Genomic DNA, 19880 nt, shown 5'->3' on the forward strand with positions numbered 1-19880 from the left:
GCCTGATTCACACAGTCTCCTCTGAACAGTTGATGTTGAGATGTGTCTGTTACTTGAACTCTGTGAACCATTTATTAGTTGGGCTGTAATTAGAGTCTTGTAACTCTAATGAACTTATCCTCTGCAGCAGAGGTAACTCTGGGTCTTCCTTTCTTGTGGCGGTCCTCATAAGAGCCAGTTTCATCATAGCGCTTGATGGTTTTTGCCACTGCACTTGAAGAAACTTCCAAAGTTCTTGAAAAGTTCCATATTGACTGACCTTCATGTCTTAAAGTAATGATTGACTGTCGTTTCTCTTTGCTTATTTGAGCTGTTCTTGCCATAATATGGACTTGGTCTTTTACCAAATAGGGCTATCTTCTGTATACCACCCTTACCTTGTCACAACACAACTGATTGGCTCAAATGCATTAAGAAGGAAAGAAATTCCACACATTTACTTTTAACAAGGTTCACCTGCTAATTGAAATGCATTCCAGGTGACTACCTCATGAAGCTGGTTGAGAGAATGCCAAGAGTGTGCAAAGCTGTCAAGGCAAAGGGTGGCTACTTTAAAGAATCTGAAATATATAAAATATATTTTGATTTGTTAAAAAAAAATTGGATTCTACATGATTCCATATGTGTTATTTCATAGTTTCAACGTCTTCACTATTATTCTACAATGTAGAAAATAGTAAAAATAAAGAAAAACCCTGGAATGAGTAGGTGTGTTCAAACACACACACACACACACTTACATTCACGCACCCCCAGACACCCAAGTGTGATGATGATGACATGCTTGCACACCTATCCACAAGTGTGTTAGCCCCAGGGAGGGTTTAAGTGCTGTCGTTGTCCACTTGCCTCTTGAAAACAGGCTACTTCATCAGACAGGCTTTCAAGAGAAAATGTAGAGAAAACATCTGGGAAAAAAGAGGAAGATTTTTCAACAAAGGCCAGGCAGTTGCTGAAACAAACACATATTGTATGATGTTCTTGCATGTCAATGACAAGTTATGTCATAAATAAATGTAATTCCATGTATATTAATCTGTATCTCTGGATTCTAAGTGCTTGTGAGTCACTATAGCACGTGTCTCTCTCTACATTCCGTTTCGCTTCTCTTAGCTTATCATACACGATTGATTTGGTCATTTTTCAGTAACACAAAGGCTAGCATTGATGTTGTGCTCAATAACGTTGAGGCTGGGACGCACTTTTGACCAGTCAGATTACGTGGTCGGAACTACACTGTAACCGTTTCATAATACACTATATTGACCCCCCCCCAGGTTGTGATATGTTGCTGATGGTTATTTACAGTATGTTATTTATCATGCTGTATGATGTATATATATGTTTCTGTGTGTGCGTGTGTGTGTTTCTGTGTGTGTGTGTGTCTGTGTGTCTGTGTGTGTGTTTCTGTGTGTGTCAGTGTGTGGGTGCGTATCATTAATGTTGCTAGTCTGTTACCGCGTGTGTCAGTTTCTATGTGTGTCAGTTTCTATGTTCACGCACGTGTGTGCATTCGCGCACGTGTGCGTGAGACACACATGTTAATCCTTAAGTGACTTTATGGCAGGAGTAATGTGTGTGTGTGGAGCTATAAAGATCCTGGCATTAGTGCTGATAGGGCAGGAGGGAAACAGAACTCCATGGATGGGCCGGGCTCCAGAGCCACATGTTTGCCCTGTGCGACCCGCCACTATTTTGGGCCTGTGAGTTTAGTTTGGCACCGACCGTTGGTCATTAAATCCTACAGGCCCATGGCCGCAGTCACCTTGTCCGACAGGGTGTGTTTGTTTATGCATGTGTGTGTGTGTGTGTGTGTGCGTGTGCGTGTGTGTGTGTGTGTGTGAGAGTGTCATCTTTTATCATTTGGTTTGCTCCTGTTCTTGAGAGGCTGTGGCTGTCTCGTGACAGTAGTTGTTACACTAGAAGTGTGAGGTGAGGAGAGAGAGAGGGGGGAGCGAGGGAGCAGTGGATGGAGGAGGGGTGAGGCCAGAGGGAAAGTGCCGAGTTAAGTGTGCAAGCAAAGCACTCGTTTGTAGTCTACAGAGATGGGTGTTCCTCTGCACCAGCTGTGAAGGTCATCTCTCCCATATGCCAAGTTCCTGGTGTGGAATCAGTGGTGTGTGTACGTTGGTGTGTGTTTCTACGCTGGGTGGCAAGGACGATGAGATGGCATAGGGATAGATATATTTAACATTTAACCTTTATTTAACTAGGCAAGTCATTTAAGAACAAATTCTTATTTACAATGACGGCCTACCAAAGAGTGTCCATGATTGAGTCTCTGAATGAAGAGAAGGAGATAAAGTTGTCCAGTTTGAGTGTTTGTTGCAGCTCGTTAGTCGCTAGCTGCAGCGAACTGAAAAGAGGAGCGACCCAGGGATGTGTGTGCTTTGGGGACCTTTAACAGAATGTGACTGGCAGAATGGGTGTTGTATGTGGAGGATGAGGGCTGCAGTAGATATCACAGATAGGGGGGAGTGAGACCTAAGAGGGTTTTATAAATAAGCATCAAGCAGTGGGTCTTGCGACAGGTATACAGAGATGACCAGTTTACAGAGGAGTATAGAGTGCGGTGATGTGTCCTATAAGGAGCATTGGTGGCAAATCTGATGGCCGAATGGTAAAGAACATCTAGCCGCTCAAGAGCACCCTTACCTGCCGATCTATAAATGACGTCTCCGTAGTCTAGCATGGGTAGGATGGTCATTATGAGACACGGTGGTAAAGTAAGCATTTCACTGTTAGTCCACACCTGCTATTTACGAAGCATGTGATGAATACAATATGATTTGATTTGATTTGGCTTTTGCATGACACTGTGACGTGGCGTAGTGAGGTGGTAGGATGGCTGGAGTGGCTGGTTGGCATTGCGGTCTCTTGTAAGCCCTGCTGTTTGTGTGTGACGACGGCAGAGCGTGCCAGGGTGGCAGAGTGGTATATTTTCATTAAATCCACACTGGGGGAGCTGTGTGGGTGGGTGGGTGGGTGGGTGTGTGTGTGTGTGTGTGTGTGTGTGTGTGTGTGAGTGCACCCTTGGGTAGAGTGCTTAGTATGTGCGTGTATGCTTGTGTGTTAATCTCTATGTGTGTGTATCAGACAGGAACGGTGGCTGTCACAGCTGCTTCTTGTTGTTTGACAGCCTGGGATACAGGCGTCCCATTTCCCACCTGCTGACGTACAAGCACACAAGCCCCGAGTGATCGGGTTGGAGGAGGCGCATGAAATGATCTACCCAGTGGTGGGGGAGAGGAGGAGAGGACTCAGGGTGGGACTGGGAGAGGAGGAGGGAATGGGAGGGCTGAGGTGTGTGAAGTGTGTGTGTTCATGTGTTTACAGAAGCCCCTGTGGAACCTGGTGGGAGGAGTGGGAGCTTGTTTGTCTCGCTGTCACCCCAGAGCCTCGCTGACACACACATCTGCACGCATGCACGCATGCACGCACACACACACACACACACACACACACACACACACACACACACACACACACACACACACACACACACACACACACACACACACACACACACACACACACACACACACACACACAGACAGATGAGTCTGACATAATAAAGCATATGAAAGTCAATTAACATAAGTAGTTAATTGGGTATTATTGGGTACAATCTAAAACAATTACTTTACCTTGACATGACTCATATACTATTATGACTATGTGCAACTCAACCACACATCTCAACAATCTTGTCATAATCACTCAAATGTGGTAATTAGCTTAATTGAGCAGGAACAGCCAAAACTTTTACCTCATCTCCTCCGGTCTCACTTGGGTTGCCACTGATTTCCAAGGGAGATTGTCGTGGCAGGGCAAATATCAGAGCTATTATAAATCAATTATTCATTAATAATATGAATATGCCATTTAGCAGACACTTTTTTCCAAAGTGACTTACAGTCATGCGTTCATACATTATTTGTAGAGGTGGGTCAGGGAATCGAACCCACTACCCTGGCGTTGCAAACTCCATGCTCTAACAACTGAGCTACAAAGGATCACTCGTATTTCCAAAAAGATATATATATAATTGTAGGGATGCGAAAGTAACAGGATAACAGGATATCATCACTTGATAACAGGATATCATCACTTGTTATCAGAGGTATTCCGCACATAGTAACAAACATCCATTCCCACTAACAGAATGCAGACCAACGGACAGGCATTATCATACCATAACCTCCCCACACTATGGGCTCTCACACTCTGTTATCCACATACATGTTTCTATGGACCCTCCAGTGTTGAGTCTGTGAAGACACCTGCAGCTTTGTCCATACAGAAGGGCCTTTGAGAGTGCACTACTGTACCGTAGTGCACAGGAGAGACGGCAGACAATAGGAGGAGAGAGGGGGGTGAGAAACACCACCATTCATGTAAATCCTTGAGCTGTCAAACAGAGAGGAGATGAAAGGCAAACAAGTGGCCAAAGGAGGAGTTCAGACAGAGATGGAAGGAGAACAGAAATATAACGTGTTGCTGGCTGCACTGGGTTCTGGGTAAGAATGATGGTGACTCGTGTTTGCCAAGCTTTGGGGCGGAGCTAGAGCATCAGCTGGTCTCAGACAGAGATGGAGGGAAGAGAGGGGAAGAGGGATGGAGGGAGGGAGAGAAAGAGAGATGGAGGGAAGAGAGAGGAAGAGAGATGGAGGGAGGGAGAGGAAGAGAGATGGAGGGAGGGAGAGAAATTGAGGGAGGGAGAGAGGGATGCATGGACGGAGAGTGAGAGAAAGGAGGAAAGAGAGAGAGATAGAGTGAGAGAATGAGGTGGAGGGAGAGGGAAATTGAGGGAGATGAGGAGAGAGAAATGGCGAGAGAGAGGGAAATGGAGAGAGACAGAGATCGATGGAGAGATGGAGAGAGAGATATTTGTTCTGTGCTGTTCTGCTTCAATTCAAATGTTCTTGGCAACCACAGAAGGCTTCTGATATGCTGTTTAAATTGAGATTTCACGAAGAGAGAGAGTGTCAAAAAAACACAGAGGCGAAATGGAACAAGGTCACAGAGGAGATTAGATAGGAAATATGGACTGCAAAAGTAGGAGCCATTAGCCATACGTTACATGCGGTATGACAAACAGCACATAGCAGTAATCTCAAATCACACAAAGTAGTTATGTGCAAGTGAAAGCAGTCCAGACTGTAAAAGCACACAGAGAGTGAGGCAGGAGGAGGAGAAAGGGGCAGAGCCTACACCAAGCCCTGCCTATCAGGCTGAGGTGGGCAGGGAGAGAGAGTTGGGAAGGAGGGAGCAAGTGAGGGAGAGGGAGAGCGCATGAGAAAGAAAGAGGTAGACAGAGATGCAGAGATCCAGTCAGTCTGCCTGTGCCGGTGAGGTGGTGTGTGGCAGTGCTGCTGTACAGTGTGGTCCGTTAGGACCAGGACTAACCCATCAGGGACCACAGCACAACCCAGTCTGGATCCAGAACCACAACCAGACACCATGTCAGGCACCACTCCCGAGCCCGCTCCTCCGAGGGTCCACTCTAAAAAGGCTGGGATCCGGGCCGCGGTGATTCTAATCGGACTTCTGCAAAAGTCGCGACGAGCGAAGGAGAGAGAGAGGGAGCAGGAGAGAGAGAGAGAGCGGTGGGTGAACTTTCTCTGCTGTTTGGTCTCCTGGCTGGTCTGGTTGGCAACCTGCCTGCCTCAGAGGTTCACACACTCTGCACTGCGGTGTTAAATTAAGCTTTCAGAGCAACTTTAATTGCCTGCCGTTGTTAGTGTCAGGCTGTCTGTAAGTGGTGATTGTACGCACAGGTCGATGCTTGTGTGTGCCTTGTCTTTGTCTGGGTCCTTGGCTGGTGTGTGTGTGTTGTTCTTGACACCACTGGTGTCAGTATGTGCATATCTGGGTCAGGGAAATGACAGGAGAGAGCGAGCGAAGTTAAAGGTGAGGAGGTGTCAATTGAGAGCTTGTAAAAGAGAAAAGAGACAGAGAGAGGAGAGAGAGAGCACTATGAGTGCCTCTTCAACGTATTGTACCCTCAGCTATAGCTGGAGCCACTCCACTTACGATACAACTTACTGTGTTGTTTAATGCTATGTGGCTCTATGTAGGTATGGCTTCCATTTACCCCCTCTCTCTGTACTGTCTCCAGAACACAATGGAACGGTTGCTGAAGACTCAAACTGGTTGGAAAGGAACGGATAGGCAAGGGAACGGATAGGCAAACTGGCCTCAATGTTAACAGACCAAAGAAGATGAGTGTTCGACAGTGACTCAAAGTGAGAGGTCTCAGTGATGTCCGTTTAATGTGTGTGAGTGTGTGTGTGTGCGTGTGCGTGTGTGTGTGTGTGTGTGTGTGCTCATATATTGCAATGTATGTTGTTAACAATGGGACTGCCAATGATAGGTGACAACAGGAGAGAGAGAGAGAGAGAGAGAAAGAGAGAGAGAGAGAGAGAGAGAGAGAGAGAGAGAGAGAGAGAGAGAGAGAGAGAGAGAGAGAGAGAGAGAGAGAGAGAGAGAGAGAGAGAGAGAGAGAGAGAGAGAGAGACTAGTACAGGTAGGTTATGTTGTTTTTTTATGTTGCTTTACTTTGGAAAGCAGAAATAGCATGGCTGTGAGAGGAGGTTTATTTCAACACCAAGGCAATCTGATAGCGTGGACACAGTGAGAGAACAGGGGACATTGAGGTTCCAGTGGAAATGAAACAGTGCCCTGAGGTTCTTTATGCTAAAACCAATGTTAAGGAACAACTTGTATGCACACACACACAGAGTCGCACACACGCATACTGTGCTGCTGTACAAAAAGGCATCACAAACACACAGTCTCACAAACACGTACTATGCAGTACCGCACAAACAGACATCACTAATAACGCAAACACTTACATTAACACACACTAGACCTAGATGTTTGTGATTGTGATTTATTGGTCGTGTGTGCGAGTTAGTTGGATGAGGAGTTTCTCCACGCGGTCAGACATACACACATAGTCTATGATAAGTAGAAGTGGTGGTGGGCCTTAGATTATGTCCACGGTGGCTGTCCTCAGCATTGGACTAGCACAGCTGGGCCACACATTCTTTAAAATCACTTCATGACGGATTTACAATGTATGTTGTTCCTCATTAACTTGATTAGTGTGGTGCTCCCTTGTAGTGTGTGTGTGTGTGTGTGTGTGTGTGTGTGTGTGTGTGTGTGTGTGTGTGTGTGTGTGTGTGTGTGTGTGTGTGTGTGTGTGTGTGTGTGTGTGTGTGTGTGTGTGTGTGTGTGTGTGTGTGTGTGTGTGTGTGTGTGTGTGTGTGTGTGTGTGTGTGTGTGTGTGTTTGTAATTAGAGTGCACCTATATGGTGTGTATACGTGTGTCTTTCAAAGAGTAATCAATTTCTTTGTGTGTATAAGTGAGTGTGATTGCATATGTGATTGTGTTTGTGTGTGTGTGTGTGTGTTTGTGTGTACAAAACCTTAGGAGCACCTGCTCTTTCCATGACACAGACTGACCAGGTGAATCCAGGTGAAAGCTATGATCCCTCATTGATCTCACCTGTTAAATCCACTTCAATCAGTGTAGATGAAGGGGAGGAGACAGGTTAAAGAAGGATTTTTAAGCCTTGGGATTTTTAAGTCAGAGAGTGAATGGGCAAGCTGAAGTATTGAAGTGCCGTTGAACCGGGTATGGTAGTAGGTACCAGGGACACCAGTTTGAGTGTGTCAAGAACTTCTAAGCTGCTCGGTTTTTCATGCTCAACAGTTTCCCGTGTGTATCAAGAATTGCCCACCACCCAAAGGACAACCGCCAACTTGACACAACTGTGGGAAGCATTGGAGTCAACATGGACCAGCATCCCTGTGGAACACTTTTGAACCCTATTAGAGTCCATGCTCCAGTGAATTGAGCTGGTTCTGAGGGCAAACGGGGGTGCAACTCAATATTAGGGAGGTGTTCCGAATGTTTTGTACACTCACTGTGTGTGTGTGTGTGTGTGTGTGTGTGTGTGTGTGTGTGTGTGTGTGTGTGTGTGTGTGTGTGTGTGTGTGTGTGTGTGTGTGTGTGTGTGTGTGTGTCTGTGTCTGTGTCTCTGTGTGTGTCTCTGTGTGTGTGTGCGCGTGCGTTTCTTTACTAGCTTAGCGGCTTAGAATTGGAACCCAGTCAGTGTATTGTTGTGGTTGAGAAGGGTTGAGGGTTCTGGGTTCCTGTCTCCTAACCCTCCTTGTACCTCCTGGTTGATTGGTAGCCCTCCTCTCGTCCCCTGTAAGGGGGGTTAATACCTGTCTAACTGGAGTTAAGCACACTCAATCATTACATACACCATGATTAGAATCACTGCTGCCTGATTATGATACACTCTAGTCATTACTGTTCAACAGTTCCCGCATGGACTGTTTCCCAAATGGCATATTATTCACTATATAAGGCCAGAGGGCTCTGGTCAAAAGTAGCGCACTATATAGGGAATAGGGTGCCATTTGGGGACCAGCCAGGGTTGAGAGTGTGAACAGCCTGCTAACCTGCCTCTTATCACCCCCCTCTCTCCATCCTCCATTTAATACAATCTCTTTTATTTTCTGACTCATCCTTTTCCTCCCACTTCGCTCATTCTCCCTCTTCCTCTCCCTCTCTCATTCGCTCCTTCGTTCTCCCCTTCCCCCACTCTGCCAGTCTCGGTGAAAACAGTTAGCAGCTGTCGGGGATCACAAGGAGACTGTACCGTTAGCCCTCCAGGCATGAACGAAATACACACACATGCTACTCACACACGCACACACACACACACACACACACACACACACAAACAAACACACACACAATCAGCAAATATCTACTGAGAAGCCTGGCACAGAGTAGGTAGAGGTGACAGTACAGGGAAAAGGGTAACTGTTCGCGTCAGTCATTGCAGTGAACCTCTGCGTGTGGGCAGTTTGTCAATTCATACCTTCATACCACAGAACATACACACTCAGGTCTTTATGCGTGAGTGTGTGTCTGAAATTCCGCACTTATGGCGTTCCCCTCTACATCTCACACTGCATGGAGACTGTGTGAGCTTGTTGGTGTTTATGTCTGTGTTTCTGTCTCACCTTGTGTGTGTCCACCTACTACACACAGGCGTTCAGTATCTACCTGTAAGCTTGTCTCCTTTCCTGTGTGTGTGTGTGTGTGTGTGTGTGTGTGTGTGTGTGTGGCAGTGACAGGGAGCTGTGGCTTGTGTAATGGATGAAAAAAATTATAATAATAGTGGTAACACTGACATGTTACAGAGCACAGCTATGTGAAGGGATGGGGGAAGATATTTTATCTCTCTCTCTCAATAGTACAAAAGAGAAAATAAATCAACTTAAATATGGGTTGTATTTACAATGGTGTTTGTTCTTCATTGGTTGCCCTTTTCTTGTGGCAACAGGTCACAAATGTTGCAGCTGTGATGGCACACTGTGGTATTTCACCCAATTGAAATGGGCGTTTATCAAAATTGGGTTTGTTTTCCAATTCTTTGTGGATCTGTGTAATCTGAGGGAAATATGTGTCTCTAATATGGTCATACATTTGGCAGGAGGTTAGGAAGTGCAGCTCAGTTTCCACCTCATTTTGTGGGCAGTGTGCTCATAGCCTGTCTTCTCAGGAGAGCCAGGTCTGACCACAGCGGCCTTTCTCAATAGCAAGGCTATGCTCACTGAGTCTGTACATAGTCAAAGCTTTCCTTAAGTTTGGGTCAGTCACAGTGGTCAGGTATTCTGCCACTGTGTACTCTCTGTTTAGGGCCAAATAGCAATTTAGTTTGCTCAGTTTTTTTGTAAATTCTTTCCAATGTCTCAAGTGTTTGTGAACAGAGCTCCAGGAACAGCTTGCTTAGGGGACTCTTCTTCAGGTGCATCTCTCTGTAGGTGATGGCTTTGTTATGGAAGGTTTGAGAAAGCTCTTCCTTTTAAGTGGTTGTAGAATTGAACGTCTCTTTTCTGGATTTTGATATTTAGCAGGTATCGGCCTAATTCTGCTCTGCATGCATTATTTGGTGTTTTACGTTGTACACAGAGGATATTTTTGCAGAATTCTGCATGCAAAGTCTCAATTTGGTGTTTGTCCCATTTTGTGAATTCTTGGTTGGTGAGCGGACCCCAGACCTCACAACCATAAAGGGTCATGGGTTCTATAACTGATTCAAGTATTTTTAGCCAGATCCTAATTGGTATGTCGAATTTGATGTTCTTTTGATGGCATAGAAGGCCTTTCTTGCCTTGTCTCTCAAATCGTTCACAGCTTTGTGGAAGTTACCTGTGGCGCTGATGTTTAGGCCGAGGTATATATCGTTTTTTGTGTGTTCAAGGGAAACGGTGTCTAGATGGAATTTGTATTTGTGGTCCTGGCAACTGGACATTTTTTGGAACACCATTATTTTTTACTTACTGAGATTTACTGTCAGGGCCCAGGTCTGACAGAATCTGTGCAGAAGATCTAGTTGCCCTCCTTTGTTGGAGACAGAATCACCAGATCATCAGCAAACAGTAGACATTTGACTTCAGATTCTAGTAGGGTGAGGCCGGGTGGTGCAGACTGTTCTAGTGCCCTCGGCAATTCGTTGATATATATGTTGAAGAGGGTGGGGCTTAAGCTGCATCCCTGTCTCACCCAACGGCCTTGTGGAAAGAAATATGTGTGTTTTTCGACCAGTTTTAACCGCACACTTGTTGTTTGTGTACATGGCTTGTAGAACGTTGTATGTTTTCCCCCAACACCACTTTCCATCAATTTGTATAGCAGACCCTCGTGCCAAATTGAGTCAAAAGATTTTTGGCAATTTACAAAGCATGAGAAGACTTTGCCTTTGTTTTTTTTGTTTTTGTTTTCAATTAGGGTGTGCAGGGTGAATACGTGGTCTGTCGTACGGTAATTTGGTAAAAAGCCAATTTGACATTTGCTCAGTACACTGTTTTCACTGAGGAAATGTATGAGTCTACTGTTAATGATAATGCAGAGGATTTTCCCAAGGTTGCTGTTGACGCATATCCCAAGGTAGTTATTGGGGTCAAATTTGTCTCCACTTTTGTGGATTGGGGTGATCGGTCCTTGGTTCCAAATACTGGGGAAGATGCCCGAGCTAAGATGTTAAAGATGGAGATGTTAAAGAGTTTAAGTACAGACAATTGGAATTTGTGGTCTGTATATTTTATCATTTCATTGAGTATGCCATCAACACCAGAGGCCTTTTTTGGGTTGGAGGGTTTGTATTTGGTCCTGTAGTTCATTCAATGTAATTAGAGAATCCAATGGGCTCTGGTCGTCTTTAATAGTTGATTTTAAGATTTTGTATTTCATCATGCATATGTTTTTGATGTTTGTTCTTTGTTATAGGGCCAAACTCTCTCTCTGTCTCTCTTCAAACTCTCACATGTACAGTGGGGGTTGTCTGACAGATGGAGATATTTAGGAGATGTAGAAAGTAAGATAGTAGTAGTTCGGTACAGGTCCATTGACAGAGGCTGGGTTAGTTCAGTACAGGTCCATTGACAGAGGCTGGGTTAGTTCAGTACAGGTCCATTGACAGAGGCTGGGTTAGTTCAGTACAGGTCCATTGACAGAGGCTGGGTTAGTTCAGTACAGGTCCATTGACAGAGGCTGGGTTAGTTCAGTACAGGTCCATTGACAGAGGCTGGGTTAGGTCTATCATCTGAAAGCACATTAGAATATTTCAGTGGTTCATTCGAATACAGTCTTTGAGGTTAGATCCTGATTAGATTATCATTTTACGTGATGTCATAATAATAACTAGGAACTAGGAACCGGGAGCTGACACCAGGAACACACACACACACACACACACACACACACACACACACACACACACACACACACACACACACACACTCACTCACTCACTCACTCACTCACTCACTCACTCACTCACTCACTCACTCACTCACTCACTCACTCACTCACTCACTCACTCACTCACTCACTCACTCACTCACTCACTCACTCACTCACTCACTCACTCACTCACTCACTCACTCACTCACTCACTCACTCACTCATAGAGCTCTCCTATTATAACATTATAGGGTTGGACCAGAGCCCAGAGGGGGAGACCTTTACTGGTGTTGACTTACAGAAACACCTGGCATGTTTACCCTTACAGTGGGTGGTTGAGAGCGAGGGAACAAGGAAAAGAAGGGGAGGAGTGGGGCAGAGGACAGGTAGTGCAGGAAGAAGGGAGAGTCCAATTAAACCTCAACAGGTTTCCCTCTTTATGTTATCTGCTCTGGAGAAGAAAAAAATATGTGAAGGCTTGCCAAGTAAATTCTGCCCTTGTTTTCTTGGCACAGCGTAATCTCGAACATCAGTGGAAAACTTTTACAGTAAAGTGCTCGTCTTGTGAGAGGTTCTGAAATGTTAGTCAACGTGAAAATGTACTTTTATGGCAATAAATATCCGTTAAAATGTACTTTCATGGCAGTTTAATAGACCTCTATATAAATACAGTTGTTATACTGGAAACCTTCTATGAAGTCGACAGGGAAAACCACTGTTCTTTTGTACAACATTTTCATGTCAGTTAAAGGAATGTTTTTATGACAGTAGGTATCGATATCAATAAAGTTGTTCCAGTATATTACAGTATTACTGTAAAGCTTTATGATGTCAGCAATGAAACCCATAGCTCTTCTGTAAGTGGGCCAGAATTAACATACCCCCACATAGTTCTGGAAGGTTCTGGCACCCTGACACCTCTTTGCCACCTCTAACTTCCTGACCTTGAAGGGTCTGTAAATAACAGAGCGTGCTCTGCTCCCTTCATTCAGAAGGCTGTGCCTCTCAGGACCGGTCGTAATGTTGCTCTCAAGGGACTCTCACCTTGTCACATAGAATAGGTGTGAGGGTGGTAATGATTCAGCTGTTTGAGTCTGTTCTGTGACTACGGTGTTTCTCTGTGCAGTAGAGAGTTCTGAAGATTATTTTGTGTTTGTGTGTGTGTGTACTCGCTTGCATGCGTACATTTGTGTGAGTGAGTGTGTGTGTGAGTGAGTGAGTGAGTGAGTGAGTGAGTGAGTGAGTGAGTGTGTGTGTGTGTGTGTGTGTGTGTGTGTGTGTGTGTGTGTGTGTGTGTGTGTGTGTGTGTGTGTGTGTGTGTGTGTGTGTGTGTGTGTGTGTGTGTGTGTGTGTGTGTGTGTGTCTGTGCACATGCCAAAGTGTGTATTCATGTGGGACAGCAAGAGAGTGCATTTTCTTATGTGTTCTGTCCTAATTTCCCTGTCACACGTCCCTAACTCTAATGCACACAACACGTCAATACTCAAAGCCAATTATCACTTTCCTCTGCTGGTCATTGATTCAGACAGGATCTCAGCCTCTGTTTCTATTAGGAGCTCAAGACACTGCTAACCGGAGAGCAGGTGAACAAGGACAAGTGGAAATCATCACCCCGTCCTAAAGTATGACAACAGAAAAACAAGGAACTGGGAAGATGCAGAATGAGATTTCACACTTAAAGGTCCAAAGCAACCGTTTTTATCTCAATATGAAATCATTTCTGGGTAACAATAAAAGTACCCTACTGTGATTTTTTTCAATTAAAATAGCTTTTTAGCAAAGAGACATTTCACAAGCATTTTGCTTGGACTATCTGGGAGTGATCTGAGTAGGGAGGGGAAAACTGAAAACTAGCTGTTATTGGTAGAAAGGTTTAGAACTCTCTTTCTTATTGGTCTATTAACTAATTTACCGCCTGGTGATGTCAACAGGAAGGAGGCAGGCTAAAACACTATCCTACCAAAAAAGCCTGACATTTCAGGCAGTCTTTTCAAACATCTCTTACATTAAAAAGGCATCATCATAATTTTCTAAATTTCACAGTATTATTCCAACTAGGGCTGTGGCGGTCATGAAATTTCGTCAGCCGGTGATTGTCAAGCAAGTAACTGCCGGTCTCACGGTAATTGACCAATAATTAACATAAACACATTTAGCAGCTCCTGGCTTCCATGTGGGCTGCACTAGTTAATTTAGCAGACGAGATTTGCTTAGATTTCCGTGGCATTATTTTATAGTAGGAATAATACAATTGAACATATTGGAATAAAATAGAAAGGACATTTGCATGATGTGACTCTAAGGATGATTTGAAAAAAGTTGCATGAAAAGTTGCATTGCTCAGACTCACGCACAGGCTCAAGCACTTGATAATGTCTCGAATGTCCCGGTGGCATCCCCTTTGTTGTGGCCATAATGCCCCCTAAAAAAAACACGTCTTTGGCAGCCAGTGGCCTTTGTGCCCGTGGGCTGAATATAATCATTAAAATTCCATTCTCCCAGCACTCACATGGCTCTCTGTCACGTGATCGGGTCTTTTTTCACAGGCTACAAGTGAAGACGGACACATCGGGGATGCAACCGCACACGTCCTTATCCAAGACATTGGAAGAACTGCCCACATTTACTTTTCGTCAGTCAACAAGATGAGTAGACCTAGTTACTTTCATGCCAGCCAGGTAGGCTATACTCCTGTTGTAAAGAGAAGCAATGTGCTTAATATTAGGACAGTTGAGAAATTAATATAGTAGGCCTAGCCTATAGAAATCTGATGGGAACCTTCTGTTTTTAAAAGAGGCCATCACTCTGTTTTGTCACTCAATTGCATAGCATATAGAAATGTTGTGCAACATGAGCTCATTGGCTCTCATGAAGTGTTTGATTAGATTTTACATCACATTTACATTGATGTCAGAGTGATTAGAGGGACAATAGAGTGCTGACTACCAGGCAGTTAGCAATTTTGGTAGGCTACTAATGACCATCAGCATCATCAGAGCTTGGAGAAGCCTAATTACCGTGACTAAACGGTCACGTGGAATTTAACTGCCATCATGACTCGTGACCGCTTGTGTGACGGTAATACGGTCACCGTAATAGCCCTAATTCCAACCTCATAGTGTGGAAATATATATATAAAACACGGGGAAATCACGTTTTTGACTGCACTGTGCCTTTAAAACTGTCTCATGATGAGTTAATTTTCGATACACAGCACATGGTTTCCTCTTAGACAAGAGTGCCCATCCCTGTTCCTGGAGCGCTACCGTCCTGTAGGTTTAACCTAGCACACCTGATTCAAACAATTAGCAGGTTGATAAGAGGAATCAGGTTAGTAATACCCGAGGTTGGAGGGAAAAATGACAGGAGTGTAGCTCTCCAGGAACAGGGCAACCCTGTTCTAACATCCATGGTTGTATTCACTAGGCTGGAGGAGTGCGTGTACAGTTCCGGGGTCAGTGAAAGATCATTTTGATATGAATCATCTGTTTTGGCTCTGGCATTAATGCAGTTATCCTGTGATTGTGTGGTCCGATGTCCATCCTCCTCCCAGCAGTTTCCTGTGCTGAAAGTAATCAGTCCAGTAATACAACTGGATAGAAGGTTGCATGTACACCAGTGTATCTCCGCGTACGTTGGGATCTGGAGATGAGGCAAGGGGATATTATGTTAGCATCAGGTGGTTTTCATTTCATTTATGTGTGCGTGCGTGCGTGCGTGCGTGCGTGCGTGTGTGTGTGTGTGTGTGTGTGTGTGTGTGTGTGTGTGTGTGTGTGTGTGTGTGTGTGTGTGTGTGTGTGTGTGTGTGTGTGTGTGTGTGTGTGTGTGTGTGTGTGTGTGTGTGTGTGTGTGTGTGTGTGTGTGTGTGTGTGTGTCCTGTATAGAAATGCTGACTGCTAGACTACCCAGAATGCCATCGGCGGTGGCAGCGGTCTGCTTCTTTCCTTTGAGATCTGGGCCCACATTCATTTCGCATCTCAGAGTAGGAGTGCTGATCTAGGATCAGGAGTTTTGCTTTTTTTAATCTTAGTGAATAATAATACATGGACGGGGGGGGGGACCTGATCCTAGATCAGCAATCCTTATCTGAGACGCTTTATGAATACAAGCCCCTGGAGTCCACAGCACTGCTCTTCTTATTGAGTTTGGGATTCCGTACTGAGAGAAAGTGTCTCTCTAAGAGGTCATTATCTCAGCAAGGTTTGGCCAATCAAAGTGTTTACACAGTGTTCTACAATTGATTTCTTCCTCTTTCAATTTGGTGGCTCTGATGTTGTTGCTGCGGCAGTAATTATTTTCCCAGCTTCATTCAGGTTTCATTTGGGAAAACAAATCAATCCCTCGCCGTATACCCCCCACTCTCTAGAACTCTGCCAGGAAGGTGTGTGTGTACGTGTGTTCCTCAGCCATTCCGTTGACTGGCTGGGCTCCACTCTCCTTTGACCCCCGTATCTATAAATAGCCTGTATACCCATCGAACCCACTGGGCAAAAACTGGTTGAATCAATGTTGTTTCTACGTCATTTCAAGCAAGAAATTCAATGTGATGATGTTGAATCAACGTGGAAAACGAATTGGATTTGCAAAAAAGTCATCCACATCAGGGAATTTAGTCTTTTTTTCACCCAACTTTTAACCTAAGTCCAATGACAGGGTGACGTTTTTGGTTTATTTCGGGTTGAATTCACGTTAGTTGTCAGCCAAATGTAAATCAAAACTAGACGTTGATCTGACATCTGTGCCCAGTGGGGAGTGAGTCCCAGCAGGAAACAGGAAGTAGCCTGTTACCTGGGTGTCTATGGGATTCAATATGGCTTATGAGCAATTGGCCCCCCAGTAGCTTGCCTGGCTACTGGTCCCCTCAGGCTACTTGTCCACTATGTGCAAACAGTATATGGTTCCTTGTAGGCTACTGGCCCCCCAGTGAATAGGTAAGGGGCCTTCAATGTGCCACTGGGCTTAGTGGCTCCCCTTAACCCTTTGTGGAGGCCACTAATCCTTGTTAGGCCATTGCTCCCCTATACCTGATGAAATAAAGGGTCCTGATTGGCTACTGCCACCATAGTGTACTAACATTTTAGAGGTCTATGATTAGCTACTGACTCCCCTGTGGCCAGTGCTGAGGTAAGGGGTCCTTCAATGGGCCACTTCACTTGTTATATTAGCCACACACTGGGAGCCATGAGCCATAGAATGCAGCCCTTTCAACACCTCACACTCTGACGTTCATTGCATTACGCCATTGGTCTGTGTCTGACTGTCCGTGGCGCTGGGCGGCCTGTCTGATCTGCTAGCATGGGAGGAACAAGCACATCTTGTCACGCCCTGACCATAGTTTGCTGTGTATGTTTCTATGTTTTGTTTGGTCAGGGTGTGATCTGAGTGGGCATTCTATGTTGTTTGTCTAGTTTGTCTATTTCTATGTGTTTGGCCTGATATGGTTCTCAATCAGAGGCAGGTGTTTGTCGTTGTCTCTGATTGGGAGCCGTATTTAGGTAGCCTGTTTTGTATTGTGGGTTGTGGGTGATTGTTCCTGTTCGTGTGTTCCTATGTTTAGTGTTCACAATTTCGGGACTGTTGCGTCTTCGTTTATTTTGTTCAGTTTATGGTTTTTGTTCTTTATTGAAAGTTTTCTAATAAATATGAATACTCACCACGCTGCGTATTGGTCCGATATTTCTTACTCCTCGTCAGAGGAGGACGAAGAAGACCGTTACACATCTATCCTCTCTGCTATTTTTACACAGGGCAGGTCTGCAATTGATTCAGCTCTATTGTCAGATGTGACGGTGCATCATTGACACATCATTGACACATCATTCACACATACTCTGCCATGGTCCTGATTGATGCGGCTCTGTGTGCCAGCTATGTCTGCCACTAATCGTCAAGCCTTTGACTAATTGGATTAGGTGTGCCAGTTTAGGGTTTAAACAAAAAAAAAGTGAAATGTCTGGAGGGGCCCGAAGAGAGGGTTAGGAAACGCTACGCTGATGGACGGGCTGCACTTGATTCCTCTCAGCCCTGATGTCCTGCTGGCAGATTCATGTATTTCCTTGTCTTTGTTTTTCGCTGTCTAATAGGCCATTAAATATTAAGTTCATTAGAGGAACGATTGGGCTTCTGCAATGGTAGGTCTGGAACATCATCAACTTCATTATTGAGTTTCGTAACAAATATCTGTATCGGGCTGGAAAGAGAACGTCACAATTAGGGGGGTAATTGGCAGCGAGGGACTGTTGCCCTCCCTCCCTCCCTCCCTCCCTCCCTCCCTCCCTCCCTCCCTCCCTCCCTCCCTCCTGGGCCATGTCTCTTTCCCCTGTGTGCCCTCTCTCTCTCTCTCTCTCTCTCTACCCCCCTCTCTCTCTCTCCCTCCCCCTCTCTCTCTCACTCCCCCCCCCCCCCCCCCACCCCCTCCTGTTTATGTGTTGATACTAGCTGAGGCAGGTACAGTACACTGTGTGCAGTGCCTGTCATCTCTCCAGGGTGTAATCAATATGTGAAACATGGAGGCATATTGGCGTGACATTAGGTAAACATGATTGCGGTGTAGATGTAATTAGTATTGAATCAGGTCCAATTAAAAAAACTAAAGAAGGAGTTGGGTGGTGATTGTGAAACATAGGAGAGTTAGGCTAGACAATGAAGGGTTTTTATTGTGAAATACAAGATAGGAGACATATCATATAGGTCATGTCATTATCTCCATTCACTATTGAATGTATTACTTTGAGTCCACACACTTTTATTCATTAATTTCGTTTGACTGGTTTGTGTGTGTGTGTGTGTGTGTGTGTGTGCGTTCGTTCGTTTGTGTGTGTGTGGTTGTCAAAGCGTTACAGCTCATATGAACCTCTAGCTTTAACCTTCCCATTCACTATCTGGCCTATTGTCCCTTTTCCACTCTGTTGCTCCCCCCTTGTTCTATGTTTCATCTCTCTCTCTTTTTTCCCTCTCTCTTTTCCCTCTGTTTTCCTTTGTCATGCTGCGTCTCCCTCCTTCGATCCACCCCTCCCGGAGAGAGAGCCATTCACGGTGACGCAGGAGCTGTTTCATTAGACAGGCAGCAAGGATAGACTACGCCACCACTGTCTCTCACACACAGACTGTCTCACAAACAGACTGTCTCACACACAGACTGTCTCACACACAGACTGTCTCACACACAGATTGTCTCACACACAGACTGTCTCACACACAGACTGTCTCACACACAGACTGTCTCACACACAGACTGTCTCACACACAGACTGTCTCACACAGACTTTCTCACACACAGACTGTCTCACACACAGACTGTCTCACACACAGACTGTCTGACACACAGACTGTCTCTCACACACAGACTGTCTCACACACAGACTGTCTCACTCGCAGACTGTCTCACACACAGACTGTCTCACATACAGACTGTCTCACACACAGACTGTCTCACACACAGACTTTCTCACACACAGACTGTCTCTGTCTGGGACCAACACCTGTTTGTTTGTGTGTTTGTGTGTGTGTATGTGTGTGTGTGTGTATTCTATATGCATCTGTGTGTGTGTGTGTGTATGTGTATCTGTGTATGTACTGTATGTGTGTGTTGAGACTTGGCTGTTATTAAAGCTAAGCCCAGACAGCAGTGGCCAGCACCAGGGGCAAGGGTCTGAACAAAGTTTTCCACTCAGGTCAGCTCTGAGCTACAAACACGTAGAGTCTGGGAATGGACATTTTCTAATAATAAGTTTCTCTGGAGCTGTAGCAGTTGCTATGTACAATCTGTGTATCTCCATCAACTGCGTAAACGGGGGAAGGAAGCCAACTTCTCCTGCTTGTACTTGTACTCTGTTTAGTTTGTGTCCACCATTGGCTCAGTGTTAACCGCGAGCGACAGCTAGAGACAGTGCTACATTGTGCTGGTACTTAGTGCTGGCCCTATGGAAAGTATTGGAGAAGCCTGGGGTGGCTGGGCTGTCAATGGAAGGGGAAGTCTGGGGCATGACCACTTGTTTCCAGCACTCTGCAAGCCAGGCCATGTGCTTATACTAACAACTCAAAGAACGAAGGGTCGAGAGAAAGAGAGAAGGAGCCGGAGCTGGCCGTTCTTTGCAGCATATTT

General features: G+C 45.2%; 1 protein-coding gene across 6 annotated transcripts in view; it reads left to right on the forward strand.

The window, feature by feature from the left end:
• The window catches only part of rap1gap2a (RAP1 GTPase activating protein 2a), a 106255-nt gene that overhangs the window by 44071 nt on the left and 42304 nt on the right, over nucleotides 1-19880 (forward strand). The window contains exon 1 of one of the 6 annotated variants that reach the window (XM_071356925.1): nucleotides 5297-5609. The exons of the other annotated variants lie outside the window; for them this stretch is intronic. Within the exon in view, the coding sequence (XP_071213026.1) occupies nucleotides 5464-5609 (146 nt within the window). The 5' untranslated portion in view covers nucleotides 5297-5463. Of the gene's footprint in view, nucleotides 1-5296; nucleotides 5610-19880 lie in introns of those variants that run through there. 6 annotated transcript variants of the gene reach the window in all.

This window comes from Salvelinus alpinus, chromosome 21, assembly GCF_045679555.1.
Source record: "Salvelinus alpinus chromosome 21, SLU_Salpinus.1, whole genome shotgun sequence".
In the NCBI taxonomy this organism is placed as follows: Eukaryota; Metazoa; Chordata; class Actinopteri; order Salmoniformes; family Salmonidae; genus Salvelinus; species Salvelinus alpinus.